The 13233-nt window shown below is 38.5% G+C and overlaps 1 protein-coding gene across 2 annotated transcripts in view; it reads left to right on the forward strand.

Annotated features, from left to right (window-relative positions):
* The window catches only part of THOC1 (THO complex 1), a 53971-nt gene that overhangs the window by 36448 nt on the left and 4290 nt on the right, over positions 1–13233 (forward strand). For both annotated transcript variants that reach the window (XM_046024534.1, XM_046024535.1), the window contains exons 12-18: positions 4263–4363; positions 5973–6039; positions 6238–6288; positions 6376–6446; positions 6870–6965; positions 7539–7604; positions 12613–12696. In XM_046024534.1, coding sequence (XP_045880490.1) covers positions 4263–4363; positions 5973–6039; positions 6238–6288; positions 6376–6446; positions 6870–6965; positions 7539–7604; positions 12613–12696 — 536 coding nt within the window. The remainder of the gene's footprint in view (positions 1–4262; positions 4364–5972; positions 6040–6237; positions 6289–6375; positions 6447–6869; positions 6966–7538; positions 7605–12612; positions 12697–13233) is intronic.

Below are 13233 nucleotides of genomic sequence, written 5' to 3' on the forward strand. Positions count from 1 at the left end.
AGAGTTTGAACACATGCAAAATATCTCAGTATATTATTTATAGATACTACTTATGTAGTAATAGTATAAATGTTCATGACAATCATAAACACCAAATGCACGGTAGCATTTACCACAGTAGAGGGAAAGAATGGGAGCAGAAAAGGGAAGTTACTGAGGAGGCTTCACCAGTTTCAGTAATAACTCTTTGTTTAACAAACATGGAACAAGGGAAAATGTTAGGATTTGATACATTACTGGATAGGGGGACATGAACATTACATAACTTACCTGTACTTTTTTGAAATTTAAAATTTTTCATAATTCAAAAATTCAATAATTTGATACAGCTAATGTGTTAATGACAAGTCAGTAATATTTTAATGAGAATGCTCTTAGTATTTTTTCTAGTACAGATTTTACTTTCTGTAAAGTGATAAGAATGAAAAATTTCATACTTTAATTTTACCAGGAATATTATTTACATATACAGTTTATTGACAGAAAGGCATAGAAAGACAACTAAGAATACCATGATCCATATTTAGGTTTAGAGTAATAATCAGGAATGCTGAGGCCTGAGCTGAGATGTGCAGTAAACCTAAGGACAATAAAAGGCCCTTTGTTCAAGAAACAAAGACAACAAAGAAATATTTGACCCATGATGTAACTGGTGTAGGTTTTAAAATAGCTAAAGAAAAGTAGAACTTAGAAAATACACATTATGGAAGAAAGAGTACAGTTGAGTGTGTCAGTTTGTCTCAGCTCTGTCACTAACTAGCTGTGTAATCTTGCAGAGGTCCTGGTTTTCAGAAGCATAATCTGAAGGAATTAGCTTGAATGATCACACTGGTCCCCTCCCACCTCTGATTCAGTGTCTTTTTTTTTTTTTTTTTAATATTTTATTTATTTGACAGAGAGAAATCACAACTAGGCAGAGAGGCAGGCAGAGAGAGAGGAGGAAGCAGGCTCCCTGCTGAGCAGAGAGCCCAATGCGGGGCTCGATCCCAGGACCCTGGAATCATGACCTGAGCCGAAGGCAGAGGCTTTAATCCACTGAGCCACCCAGGCGCCCCTGATTCAGTGTCTTCTTGACTCCTGTTTTCAGTCCTTTGTTCCGATCAAAAAATACCTTCCAACAGAAATAAATGTGGGGGACTTTTAAAGCCTGAGATAGATGAAGAGTTCATACAGAGCACCTAGCTACTCCAGCTCATTTCTTCAAGCCAGGCGGCTTGTCTGTCCTCACTCCTGATTGAACTACTTAAGGTCTTCGAACAGGCCAGTCTCTTACTGGGCTCAGAGCCTTGGTACCTCCTGTTTGTTTCTTCTTGCATACTCCCAACTAGAGATTTGCTCCTGTGCTTCATAGTTTTTTTTTTACCCGACGGTCTTCCTAGAGTTGCCTAGGCAAATGGATGGTGTGGAGCCTTACTGAATTAGCCAACAGTGGAGAAGAGCAGGCTTTGTGGGGAAAATTGCTGTGTTTTCCTTTGAACATAAAATCTGAACCAGTGTCAGTTGAATATTCAAATGGAGATAAATAGTAGCTTCTTTAAGTATACAGATGTGGAGATTAGGAACACAGTCTAGGTTGAGAGTGTAGATTTGCTATATAGTGTAGTTACCAGCTTATATGTGGTAATTCAAGGAAAAATATAGACTGAAAAGAAAAGAAAACATACTGAGTCCTGAAGAAAACCAATTAAATTTAAGGGAGGGGATAGTTAGGGAAGAGGAAGAAGGTTGAAGAGTAGCCAGTGAGATTGGAGGAAAACTGGGAAAGTATGTCCTCATGGAAGCCAAGCATATAGAGTAGGATGAGGACTTGTGGGGGGGCGGGAGGGGAAAGTTCATGGGGCCAGGGTAGAGGGTCAAGGAAGGGGTGCTCACTGAATCTAACAATAAGTCATTGGTGATCTTGGCCAAAACACTGTCAGTGAATTGGTGAACTAGGAAGCCACAGATTATGGCAAGTGGAGGGGTGAATTGAAACAGTGAATGTAGCCAATTCTTTGAGGAAGTTTGGCTGTTCAATGAGGATGGGGAGAGCTGAGGATCTCTTTGAGAGATCTCTTTGAGACTCAGTTAATTTAGGGAGATTGGGATGTCCCGATGTGCGTGAAGCTAAAGCTTCCAGTTTAATATATTTTTCTCATTGAAGGTGTGGGTAGTTAATGTACTGAGAGTGAGGGGGTGGTGAAGTAATGCTTGTGATGAGTCGAAAGGATTTGTTGTGGAGAAGGGGAGAGAATAGCAGCCTTGGAGAGTAAAGAAAGATCGCTGATTAGAGACCAGTTTTAAAGTGGAGGCAAGAGCACAGCTGTGCTCCCATCTGCAGAGCTGTGTGGTTTGTATTTTCTTTCAGGCAGCTCCACCTGCATCCTGCATGGGAGGTCTTAATGTTAATAGAGGGTGAGTAACTTAGTCTGATCTGGGGTTGCCATTTTGCACCGTAGATGTGACAGAAGTGTGGCACAAAGGTGTTGAGGACGTTGGCGACAAAGTAGTTGAAGAGATAAACCAAAAAGGCAGGACCAGGGCTCAGCCACCTGCAGCCACAGGCCAAATCTGACTGCTTGTTTCGTTTTTTTTTTTTTTTTTTTTTTTTTTCATTTAAAATGTTTATAAAAGTTCCTGTGTAATCTTATAATATGCCCCCTTGGCTCACCTAGCCTAAAATATGTACCAAGAGAAGTTTGCTGATCCCTTATCTCAACCAAAATAGGGTTACAGTAAAAACAGAATGGGACTGACAGGTGGACATAGAGGGTTCGGGGACTGAAGGTCTCAGTCAGGTCTTGGGATAGCTGAGTAGGAGACTCTAAGAATAGGAGGCTGTAGTGAAAGGATTGTGAGTTCAAGGTTTCAGAGCTGGGGCAGCTGTGCTTGAGCTTTTGGCCATGGCAGTAGGACCACAGTAGAGGCCATGCCTATCCATGGAACTGTCAAGTAACTTGAGAGCCTGGGTGGGGATGATGAAGTCACCCAGGAGTTGCTGGAAAGGAAGTCAGGGAGTTGTGCCATTCAGATTGGGATGAGGTATGAGGTAGTTAATCTGATAAATAACAAAATCAAAGAGTCAATCTCTAAAGGGGAGGCACACCAGACTAGAAGGCCAGTGATATTTAAAAAGGTGAAAGTCAAGCAGAGAGAGTCTATCATATGGTTTCACTTACTTGTAGAGCATAAGGAATAACACAGAGGACATTGGGAGATGGAGAGGAGAAGTGAGTTGGGGGAAATTGGAGGGGGAGACAAACCATGAGAGACTGGACTCTAAGAAACAAACTGAGGGTTTTGGAAGGGAGGGGTGTCGGGGGATGGGTGAACCTGGTGGTGGGTATTATGGAGGGCACGTATTGTAGGGAGCACTGGGTGTGGTGCATAAATAATGAATTTTGGAACACTGAAAAAAAAATAATGAATGAAATGTGGGGGAAAAAGGTGGGAGTGGCTAGTGAATGTTGGGTAATGGAAGCATAACCAAAGGAACTTAGGACCTTCAACTGGATTCCATTCCTAGGGCTTTCAGGTGTCTTACGGGTTAGTCATTCATTTAAAATAAGGCAACTTTCCATTGTTGCTCTAACTCAGGAAGGCCAAAGCAAGGCACCTTTGTGGATAATAGACTTCAGCGTTCCTCAGTGCTCTAGGGACACAATCAGCCTGACTGCCTTCATGCTGGAAGCCATTCTTATTGATTACCTGGGGCAGGCTTGTTGAACAACTTTCTCATAAGGGACCTTCAAGTCCTTTCTGATGCCGAGTCTGTGATAATACAAATATGATACGGTTTTCTCTAAAATATAAGGAAATAGCCCACTTAATTCACAGATGATTTTTCACTTACAAGTGAAAATTTCCTTGTTTACTACCAAGCACCAGCTCTGTTGCACGCACTTCGTAGGGCTACAAAAATGAGCATCCCTTGGTGTTATCTGTATATGGACCGCTCTCTAGCCATTGTTTCTTTATATATGAGCAAGTGGCAGCCATGCTTTGACCTATGTCTGTTTCTGCTCTGCTTTATCATGACTTCGGGACCACAGATGTAATCGTGCTATCTACCAACATAAATATCTCATGGCATAAAATGCCTAAAAACTCTGAAGCCTTTGTTCCTCTGTCTTAGGGCTTGTGCAGTAATGCCTCATAGTCAATGAGGCCTCAGCAAATTTTTTTTTAAATTAAAATCTTTCATTTCTACAATAGCATAACCTATACATTTACGCAAAACTTGAATTTAATGTTTTGTGTTTGTGTGCCTGTTTTTCAACTAGTTGATGGATTTACAACTGAGTGACAGTAACTTTCGTCGACACATCCTGTTGCAATATCTCATTTTATTCCAGTATCTCAAGGGGCAGGTCAAATTCAAAAGGTAAGTTCATATGGGTGGGTAGTAAATGATTTCTAAACAGCCCTCTCTAAAAGAGGACTCACATACTGATATATTTTTCTTATGTATCAGACACATTTAATGCGTGAAACCTTCCTTTTGCAGCAACTCTGGATAGTCAGAGGCTTTTCTTGGAGATTCTGGATGTTAGGATAGTTGTTTCAGAGAAAGATGTTGACTAGATCTGCTGTCAGTGGCAGTCCTACTGAGCACCGAGGTTGCTGGGGTCCTCAGCTGTGTGGGAGCATCTCTGTTCCAGACATCCACCATTTACCTCTCACCTCACTCAGGCATCTCCAAACCTGACTGGAAGACTAAGCCTGTAATATTTCTTTCACGAGGTGTGAAATGGTCTAGGACATTAGAACTCAAAAAAGTGAAGTAAATCTTTGAAGAACAGAGGAGTTCCAGTTTCTTTGGGGTTTTAGAAACCGTAATCACCTCCTCGGTTTCCTGAGTACCTCCACCTGCAGCGCAGACCACTGCCTCTTTTTTTTTAAGATTTTTTTTTTTTTTTTTTTTTAATTCGACAGACAGATCACAAGTAGGCAGAGAGGCAGGCAGAGAGAGAGAGGAGGAAGCAGGCTGTCCGCAGAGCAGAGAGCCCGATGTGGGGCTCAATCCCAGAACCCTGGGACCATGACCTGAGCCGAAGGCAGAGGCTTTAACCCACTGAGCCACCCAGGCGCCCCCAGACCACTGCCTCTTAACCTACCTGTAACTGAAGTCGAGTTCATCATTACTTGATGGCATTTTTAAGTTTGCAAAGCAATGTTGCATTTTTAGTTGCGTGAAAAACCTGCCTCTACGACCTGCTAGCTTTGAGTCCCACTTTCATGACACACTGGGTGCAGTTCAGCTTTCAGACTTGTGATTTTAAGATGACACATAGCAAGTACTCAAAATGTTATTTCTTATCCTTCTGTTGTTGAGTTTCAATATAGCAGGGCAGGAGGATGAGGGACTTTGTAGCCAGACCTAGGTTTGAATTCAAGCTTCATCTGTATAGTCTCTGTTTAATAAGCATACATCCTCATTCCGAGAATTAAATGAGTAACGCGTCTAAAGTGCTCATCCTGGCACAGTAGTCCGTCACTGTTTACTGCCTGGCTATAAAGCATTCGGTGCTAGTGAAAGCTGGAGTAATGGCACCCATTACACTTTGGGTCTGCCTTCAGCTTTCTCTAAGGTTTTCTATTCTTGTATTTTGATTGCCTTTTGGAACAATGTATCTGAATGTACAACATGGAGAAGAATATGTTTGTTATTCTCTCTGAGGTTTTCGTTCCACATTAAATTTCTTATTTTAGGAAACACTCATTGCTCTGTTCATAGTTAATCAGACTGATTGTCATCCTCCTTCATATACCTTTGTGTCTTAAATTCTCACCATCTTAAATGAAATGCAAGAATTTTCTCTTACAATCCTTTCATTTGTGATTGTTCTTATCTTGGTAATTTTTGACACTATTTGACACTTTGGTTAACTTACCTATTATATGCCTTGGGTTTTTATAAGACCGTATATAAGCCTTAACATTGAATATACATTGCTGTAACTCAAGCCTGCTTTTGTTGCTTTGTTCCCTAGTTCAAACTATGTTTTAACTGATGAGCAATCACTCTGGATTGAAGATACTACAAAATCAGTGTATCAAGTAAGTTCAACATGCAACAAACCCATGATTGAACAAAATGGAAATTTAGAATTTTCTTTGTTTCAGCCCCAAATAGGAAAATAAGGATAAAGTTAAGCTCAGGTACAAGACCACAAACACTTCTTGGTCCTCTGCCTACAAACCACTCCTATGATGCAGAAAGTTGTTGAAAGCTTAGTATATTCTTTCTAATCACAGCTACTATCTGAAAACCCCCCCGATGGAGAAAGATTTTCAAAGATGGTAGAGGTATGTGTTTATATTTACATAGTCTTCTTAGCACCAAATAGAATTTCAAAGGCCTTCATTACACAAATTAATTTGTGTTTTTCCCAGCATATATTAAATACTGAAGAAAACTGGAACTCATGGAAAAATGAAGGCTGCCCAAGTTTTGTGAAAGAAAGGTAAATATATACTCATCTCAAGCACTATGAGAAGACAGACATTTCAAAATACAGTTTGACGTGATTATTTTACATCGTGTACAGATGTATATATGTATTTCATATTAAAAAGTATAGGTTTAACTCTGTAAGAATACAATTGTTTTAACTTCTAGTTGAATCTTTCACCTCAGATTTCTTCTCATTAAGTTTCCAGAACAGATTAATCTATTATTATTGGGAAAAAATGGTATATATCCACTTCTTGTAATTTGTCCCTGGATGTGGCATTTTTGTCTTTTGATGAGTGTTCTATAATAATAGAAAATGTTTATGTTTTTATAGGAAGAAAACAATAATTGAATTTTCTTTTACATTAAACACTTTTTATGTGTGCTATCCATATAGCACAATTGTAATTCCAGTGTGTTTTATTCACCACAGAACATCAGACACCAAGCCAACAAGAGTAGCTCGCAAGAGAACAGCACCAGAGGACTTCCTAGGGAAAGGACCCAACAAAAAGATTCTGATGGGAAAGTAGGTTTACCTGTCTCCATATGTAGGATGGGTATTCTTTTTTTTTTTTTAAGATGTTAGTGTAAGACCTCCCCAGTTTTCGTGTTTTTCATATTTTTTGTGTGTTTGGTACATACATAGATGACTAAAACAGACCACACACTCTCAATCTCAAGGGCCCTTTACATGGATTGACGTAGATAAGCTTCCATTTTGCCTCCTGCTTCCCAAATCCATGGCTCTAGACTGTTCTATTTTTTCCATGTCACAGACAGTATAATTGCTATTAGACTGATCCAGCTCACTTCCAGTTGCTGCAAGGTACCATGACCCTTCAATGTCTGTTACCTTCCAGTTGATTATTCATTGCTTTATATTCTGCTTGAATATTTTTAGAAAAAACAAATGATTGTTATCATTAAATACAAGCATATGTAGAAAACTTGCCAAATACCAAAAATTAATGAAGAAAATTAAAACTCATTCTGTCACCCCCTAAAAATTCACTGTTTAAGTATTTTTGCAACCTTAAGGCATATGAGGATGATGTCCATCAAAAATGTATTTATGTGTATTTGTGTGTCTGTTTTGTAGTGAGGAGTTAACAAGGCTTTGGAATCTCTGTCCTGATAATATGGAAGCTTGCAAATCAGAGACAAGGCAAGTTTAAAATGTTTCACATGAGGTACTGCTTTTCTCAAATGTTAAGTGAATGAAATTAATTTGTTATGGTTGATTTTGGCATAGCAGAGTATGGCTTCCCACGATGAAACACCTAGAAGTGTGGATAAAATACTTTTAGAAATCACAGGAAAATACAAATTCACAAAAGAAGAGGGTTAGGGAACCAAAGTATGAGCCAATATGGGTGTTTCTAGCTGGAAAGTTTGCAGATGCATCCCACTTTGGGGAGCCAGGGAGCTTGGGTTTTAAGAGCCATGAAGGACAGAAGGTAGGGCCTTCGGCCTGCACACAGTTGTTACTGAGTTTCCTTTGAATAAAGCTGAGGCCCTTGCAGCACTGCACTAAACGTAAAAGAAGAGCAGACTGGGGAGGAGGGACTGCTCACTGGGCCAGGAAAAAAGCGTGTCCATTTCTAACTGGGGTGTGGGTGAAAAGAAAAACAGTCCACCTGGAGAAACAATAACCACAGGTCTGCTGTCATGCAGTCCTCCAGTTTGAATTGATACTGCTGGCCCTGTAAAGGAACGCCCTAGCTGAGGGGGTGAATTCAGATGTCTCAGTCTAATGTTACAAAGCTTTCTGGAGGTCATACCTTCAACCTAAGCCACACAAGGATCCTACAGATAAAAGTCTGAAGATACTGAAGCATCTGAACTTAAAACATTCAAGAAAACAGTGTACCATGAGAAAGAATCAGCAAGTAGAACAAACAAAACAAACAACAGAAGTTAGACAATCACTTCAGATAATGAAACCATCCAGTAAATACAGCTTAAAATAAGTATGTTTAAGATAGTTAAAGATATAAAAGAAGGAATTGAAATTTAAAAAGGAACAGGACACTCTCAGGAGCAAATAAATTTGAAAAAAAAAAATTCTAGCAATAAAAAAAATAATAGTCTTTGAAATTTTAAGATTTAATAGGATATTAGACTAGACACAGGTGGAAATAGGAATTAATGAATAAGAAATCACCAGGAAGACAGTAAAAGGGATCAAGAGTTAAGAAATATGAAAGAGTGCGATCAAGAACCACAGAATGAGGAAATAAAGTGAGAGACAGTAACAAGATAATGACTGAGAATTCTTCAGAACTGAAAATGTGCATAAATTCTTGGGTTCAAGAAATACAGGTTTTAAGCAGGATAAACAGAATAAATCCATTATCTCTACACTTTGTTGTAAAGTCACCAGAGAGAAAAACCAGACTACCTGTAAAAAAGCAAAATTAGACTGACAGCTGACTTTAAGAATAAAAGAAACCAGAAAATTGGAATGACAGCTTCACAGTGTTAAAGTATCAACCCAGATTTCTATAACAAGTTAAACAGTGGATCAATCAGGAGTGATTGAGACATAAAGTTACTTTCAAATTAAAACCATAAGAATTTGTTATCAATAGTTCTTAATAAAAAAGCTGTCAAAGAAATTGACCCAGGAAAACACTGAGTAAATTGCAAGAAGCATTGCTGTTCAAAGACATTGGTAAACATGAATATGAATAAATCTCATCAAGAACTTGCTGTATAAAGGAAGTAATAATTCCTAGTTGAGGATTATTTTAAAAGGTGGAACTAAATATTTGATAAAAGTAACATGATACAAGGAATGATCAGAATTAATGTTACATATGAAGATAGAGATAATAACTCAACTTCTATTAAGCATGCTTGCTAAGTATGTAAAAGAAATAGAATATATAGCTTTCAGATGAGACCAAAGGAAGTAAGAAAACTCAAGCAATCAAATAAAAATAGGCAAGGAAAAAAATGCACATAAGAAACAAGTGATGGAACTTAGGCATAAAACAGTATAGTTCAAAGAAATTCAGGTACAACAATAAAGGGAAATGGGACTTTCTAGTTCAAAGATAGAAGTTGGTATTCTATTTTAAAAGCCCATCTATATGTTATTTATAAGAAACACCTTAAGGATATGGAAAGGCTGAAACAAAAAAGTGATACAGGAAGAATAATTATATTGATATCAGACAGAAGAGTCTTAAAGGCAGAAAGCATTATTAAAAATACAATCAATGCAGAAAGATATAAGAAAAAAATGCATCAGAAATAGATATTCTAAGCCTTGTTTCTAAAAAATAGTTTCAAGAAACTGATAGAATGAGAAATTAACCAATCCATCATCCTGACACTTCATTTTGACACTTCTGCAAAATGTTTTACTAGAATTTTGACACTCAGTACTTTCAGTATTTAGTAAGTTTGCTCAAAAAAACTTAGGATTTAACAAGATGATTAACAGACTTCAGTCTTACAGAAAACAGAAATGCATTTTTTTTTTTATGATTTTATTTATTTGACAGACAGCAAGAGAGAGAACACAAGCAGGGGGAGTGGGAGAGGGAGAAGCAGGCTTCCCACTGAGCAGGGAGCCCGATGCAGGGCTCAATCCAGGACCCTGGGATCATGACGTGAGCCGAAGGCAGACGCTTAACTGAGCCACCTAGGCACTCCCAGAAATGCATTTAAATTATACGTGAGTAACAAAACGTATTTTAAAAGCTTTCAGATACTTGTAAGTAACACCAGAATCAAAGAAATCATATGGGGCGCCTAGATGGCTCAGTCGGTAAAGTGTCTGCCTTTGGCTCAGGTCATAATCCTGGGATCCTGGGATTGAACCCCACATCGGGCTCTCTGCTCGGCGGGGAGCCTGCTTCCCCCTCTCTCTGCCTGCCTCTCTGCATACTTGGGATCTCTCTCTGCCAAAAAAATAAATAAATTCTAAAAAAAAAAAAAAAAAAAAATCATTTGCCATTGATGCTGGCGGGAGCCTAAATTGGTACTGCCATTTTGGAAAACAGTTTGGCAGTAACTAGAAATTAAAGTTATGTGCATACCCTACATCCTGACAATTCCACTCCTGGGCTGGTTGATCTTAAAGTAGTTCTTTTAAAACTACAGGTTGAGAATTGCTGATTTGTGAAGTCAGTTTATTAGTTGCTACTGGCATTTTTTTTAGTGAAACAGAAATTACATTTTTGTGAAACATTAGTTTTACTTACATATTATGATACACATACTCGCATTTCTGTGTGTGTTTTGGGTTGTAATATCAAGTTAATTCCTTACTGTGGGTTGTAGGGGAAGTTTGAAGACCATAGTGTCAAAAGAAACTAGTTCACCTGCACAAATGAAACTGGTACCAGAATGTTCATTTAGCAATGTCATAGCAAAAATGGGGGAACCACCTAAATATCAAAGGGAGAATGGATAATGTGTGACATGCTTGTGTAGGGGACTGCTTTACATCGGGCATCAGAATGAGGTTGAGGACTATTGCATCAGATAGACATACTTCAGAAAAATCAGGGTTAGAAGTTTGAAAAGCGGGGCGCCTGGGTGGCTCAGTGGGTTGAGCTGCTGCCTTCGGCTCGGGTCATGATCTCAGGGTCCTGGAATCAAGTCCCGCATCGGGCTCTCTGCTCAGCAGCGAGCCTGCTTCCCTCTCTCTCTCTCTGCCTGCCTCTCTACTTGTGATCTCTCTCTGTCAAATAAATAAATAAAATCTTTAAAAAAAAAAGTTTGAAAAGCTTCAAAACAGTATACACTCAAGTTAAAAAAAAAACAAAACTAAGTGATAAATATCAGATTCTGAAGTGTGGCCACCTCTGGGGAAAGATAACGAGAACAGAGAGGGGAGTTGTATTTGTAGTGTTTATAAAACACTACATAAATACTGGTAGATTTTTTGATTTGTATATATTTTTATTTGTTTATATGTTAATTGTATATATATATTTGTAGTTATTTTTATATATTTGTATTTGTAAAACACATACATATATATGGCAGTGCCTGGGAGGTTAGTTCTTAGTCTTGATTGCTCGTGGTATAGTTGACCCTCGAACAGGGGCTAGAGTGCCAACCCCCACACAGTAAAAAATGCATAAGTAACTTTTGATTCCCCCAAAACTTCAGTAGCCTACTGCTGATTGGAAGCCTTACTCATAACATATACAGGTGATATAGTGATACACAAAATATGAATACATTTTGTATGTTATATGTATTATATACTGTATTCTTACGGTAAGGGAAGCCAGAGAGAAAAAAACACTAAAACAATAAGGAAGAAAAAATACATTTAGAGTACTGTGTTTTTTTAAAATCCACAAATAAGTGGACCCAACATTTCAAACTCAGTGATGTTCAAGGATCAATTGTATAAGTAATTTAACTAATAAATGGTTCCAAACACTGATCAATGATAGTCTGGTTGGGATTTTAGTGTCACCTTGCTTTGTCTAGTGTGATACATAAAAGAGTGGCGGTAAACTCCAGGGAAACCTTCCAGCCCTCTTAATGTTTACCAGTTAGAGAGTGTGTTATTGTAATGAAACTTCTAAGACTGGGTGCTTGAGTTTTCCTTACAGAGCCCATTTTTCTAGTTTTTAGTCAAAGATGTCTTATAATCAGACCCTTGGATCTTATTTATTTGCTTGACTATCAAAATCTTTTTTCTAAAACCAAATTCCGAAAAGATGCAATTAAAAACCAACCACACTATCATGGGAATGACTTAAAATAAGCTCACAGTTAAATAAATCTCAGTGTGTTCTGGGTGTTAGTGTAGGTTTTATTAATTCTGGCTTAAAGAAAAAAAGTCCTTGAATACGGACACTGGATGTGACATTTTCCTCCTTGCTGGGGAAATTCAAATGCTGTGAAAGCCCCAGCTGCCCCTGTGACCAAGTAATATTACAGGATAGAGCCCAGTGACTGTTAGTGAGACATTACATGGAGTGTAGTATATGACATGATGCAGGACTGCACTGACTATTGTCCTCTTTGAGAAGTTCCATTTTGAGTCATTTACCTTCTTAAAAATCGGAGTTCCTAAGTAATGTAACTAACTCAAGTGTGGGTAATATTAGAATCTTTCATTGCCACTATTTTAGGAGTATTTATTATTAAGAACAAACACATATGATCCTCACTAGTTATTTTTTTTTAACACTCAGGGAATACATGCCAACTTTGGAGGAATTTTTTGAAGAAGCCATTGAACAGGCAGACCCTGAGAACATGGTTGAAAATGAATACAAGTAAGTAGTATTTATTATGAGCTAACATTCTACAATATTTTTTTAGGAATTGTATGTACATTAGAACACTAATCAAGGGAGACCATTGATAGGTTAGTACTTTTCCTCTTGGGTGAATTTATGTACCAGGTTCATGTAGGTACACATTCCTGATTTCAGTGGCCATGCCAACTGACCAGCATGACAGAATCACACTTGTTTTGAAAATTAATAACAATCCCCTTGGGCTTCCACCTTCACTCTAATGATCCTCTTTTCCCCTTCAAATCAGTGCCTCCTGAGACATGTTGATAACTATTGCCTTCATTTCCTCACCTCCCATTCCCTTGTCAGCTCTCTGCCACTGGGTAGTCTCCCTGTCCCTCCACTGAAGTAGCGGTGTCAAGGTCATAGCATCTTTTTTCTAACCTCCCAGCGTTTCCCACTTTTCTCTCCTTCCATAATGTATTCTCTTGACACCCATTAAACTACACTCCTGCCTGTGTCTCAGCTGGCTCCTCATCCACTCTGCCTAACTCCCAGATTTTGGAGTAACTT

The sequence above is a fragment of the Meles meles genome, chromosome 12, assembly GCF_922984935.1.
Source record: "Meles meles chromosome 12, mMelMel3.1 paternal haplotype, whole genome shotgun sequence".
Taxonomy (NCBI): Eukaryota; Metazoa; Chordata; class Mammalia; order Carnivora; family Mustelidae; genus Meles; species Meles meles.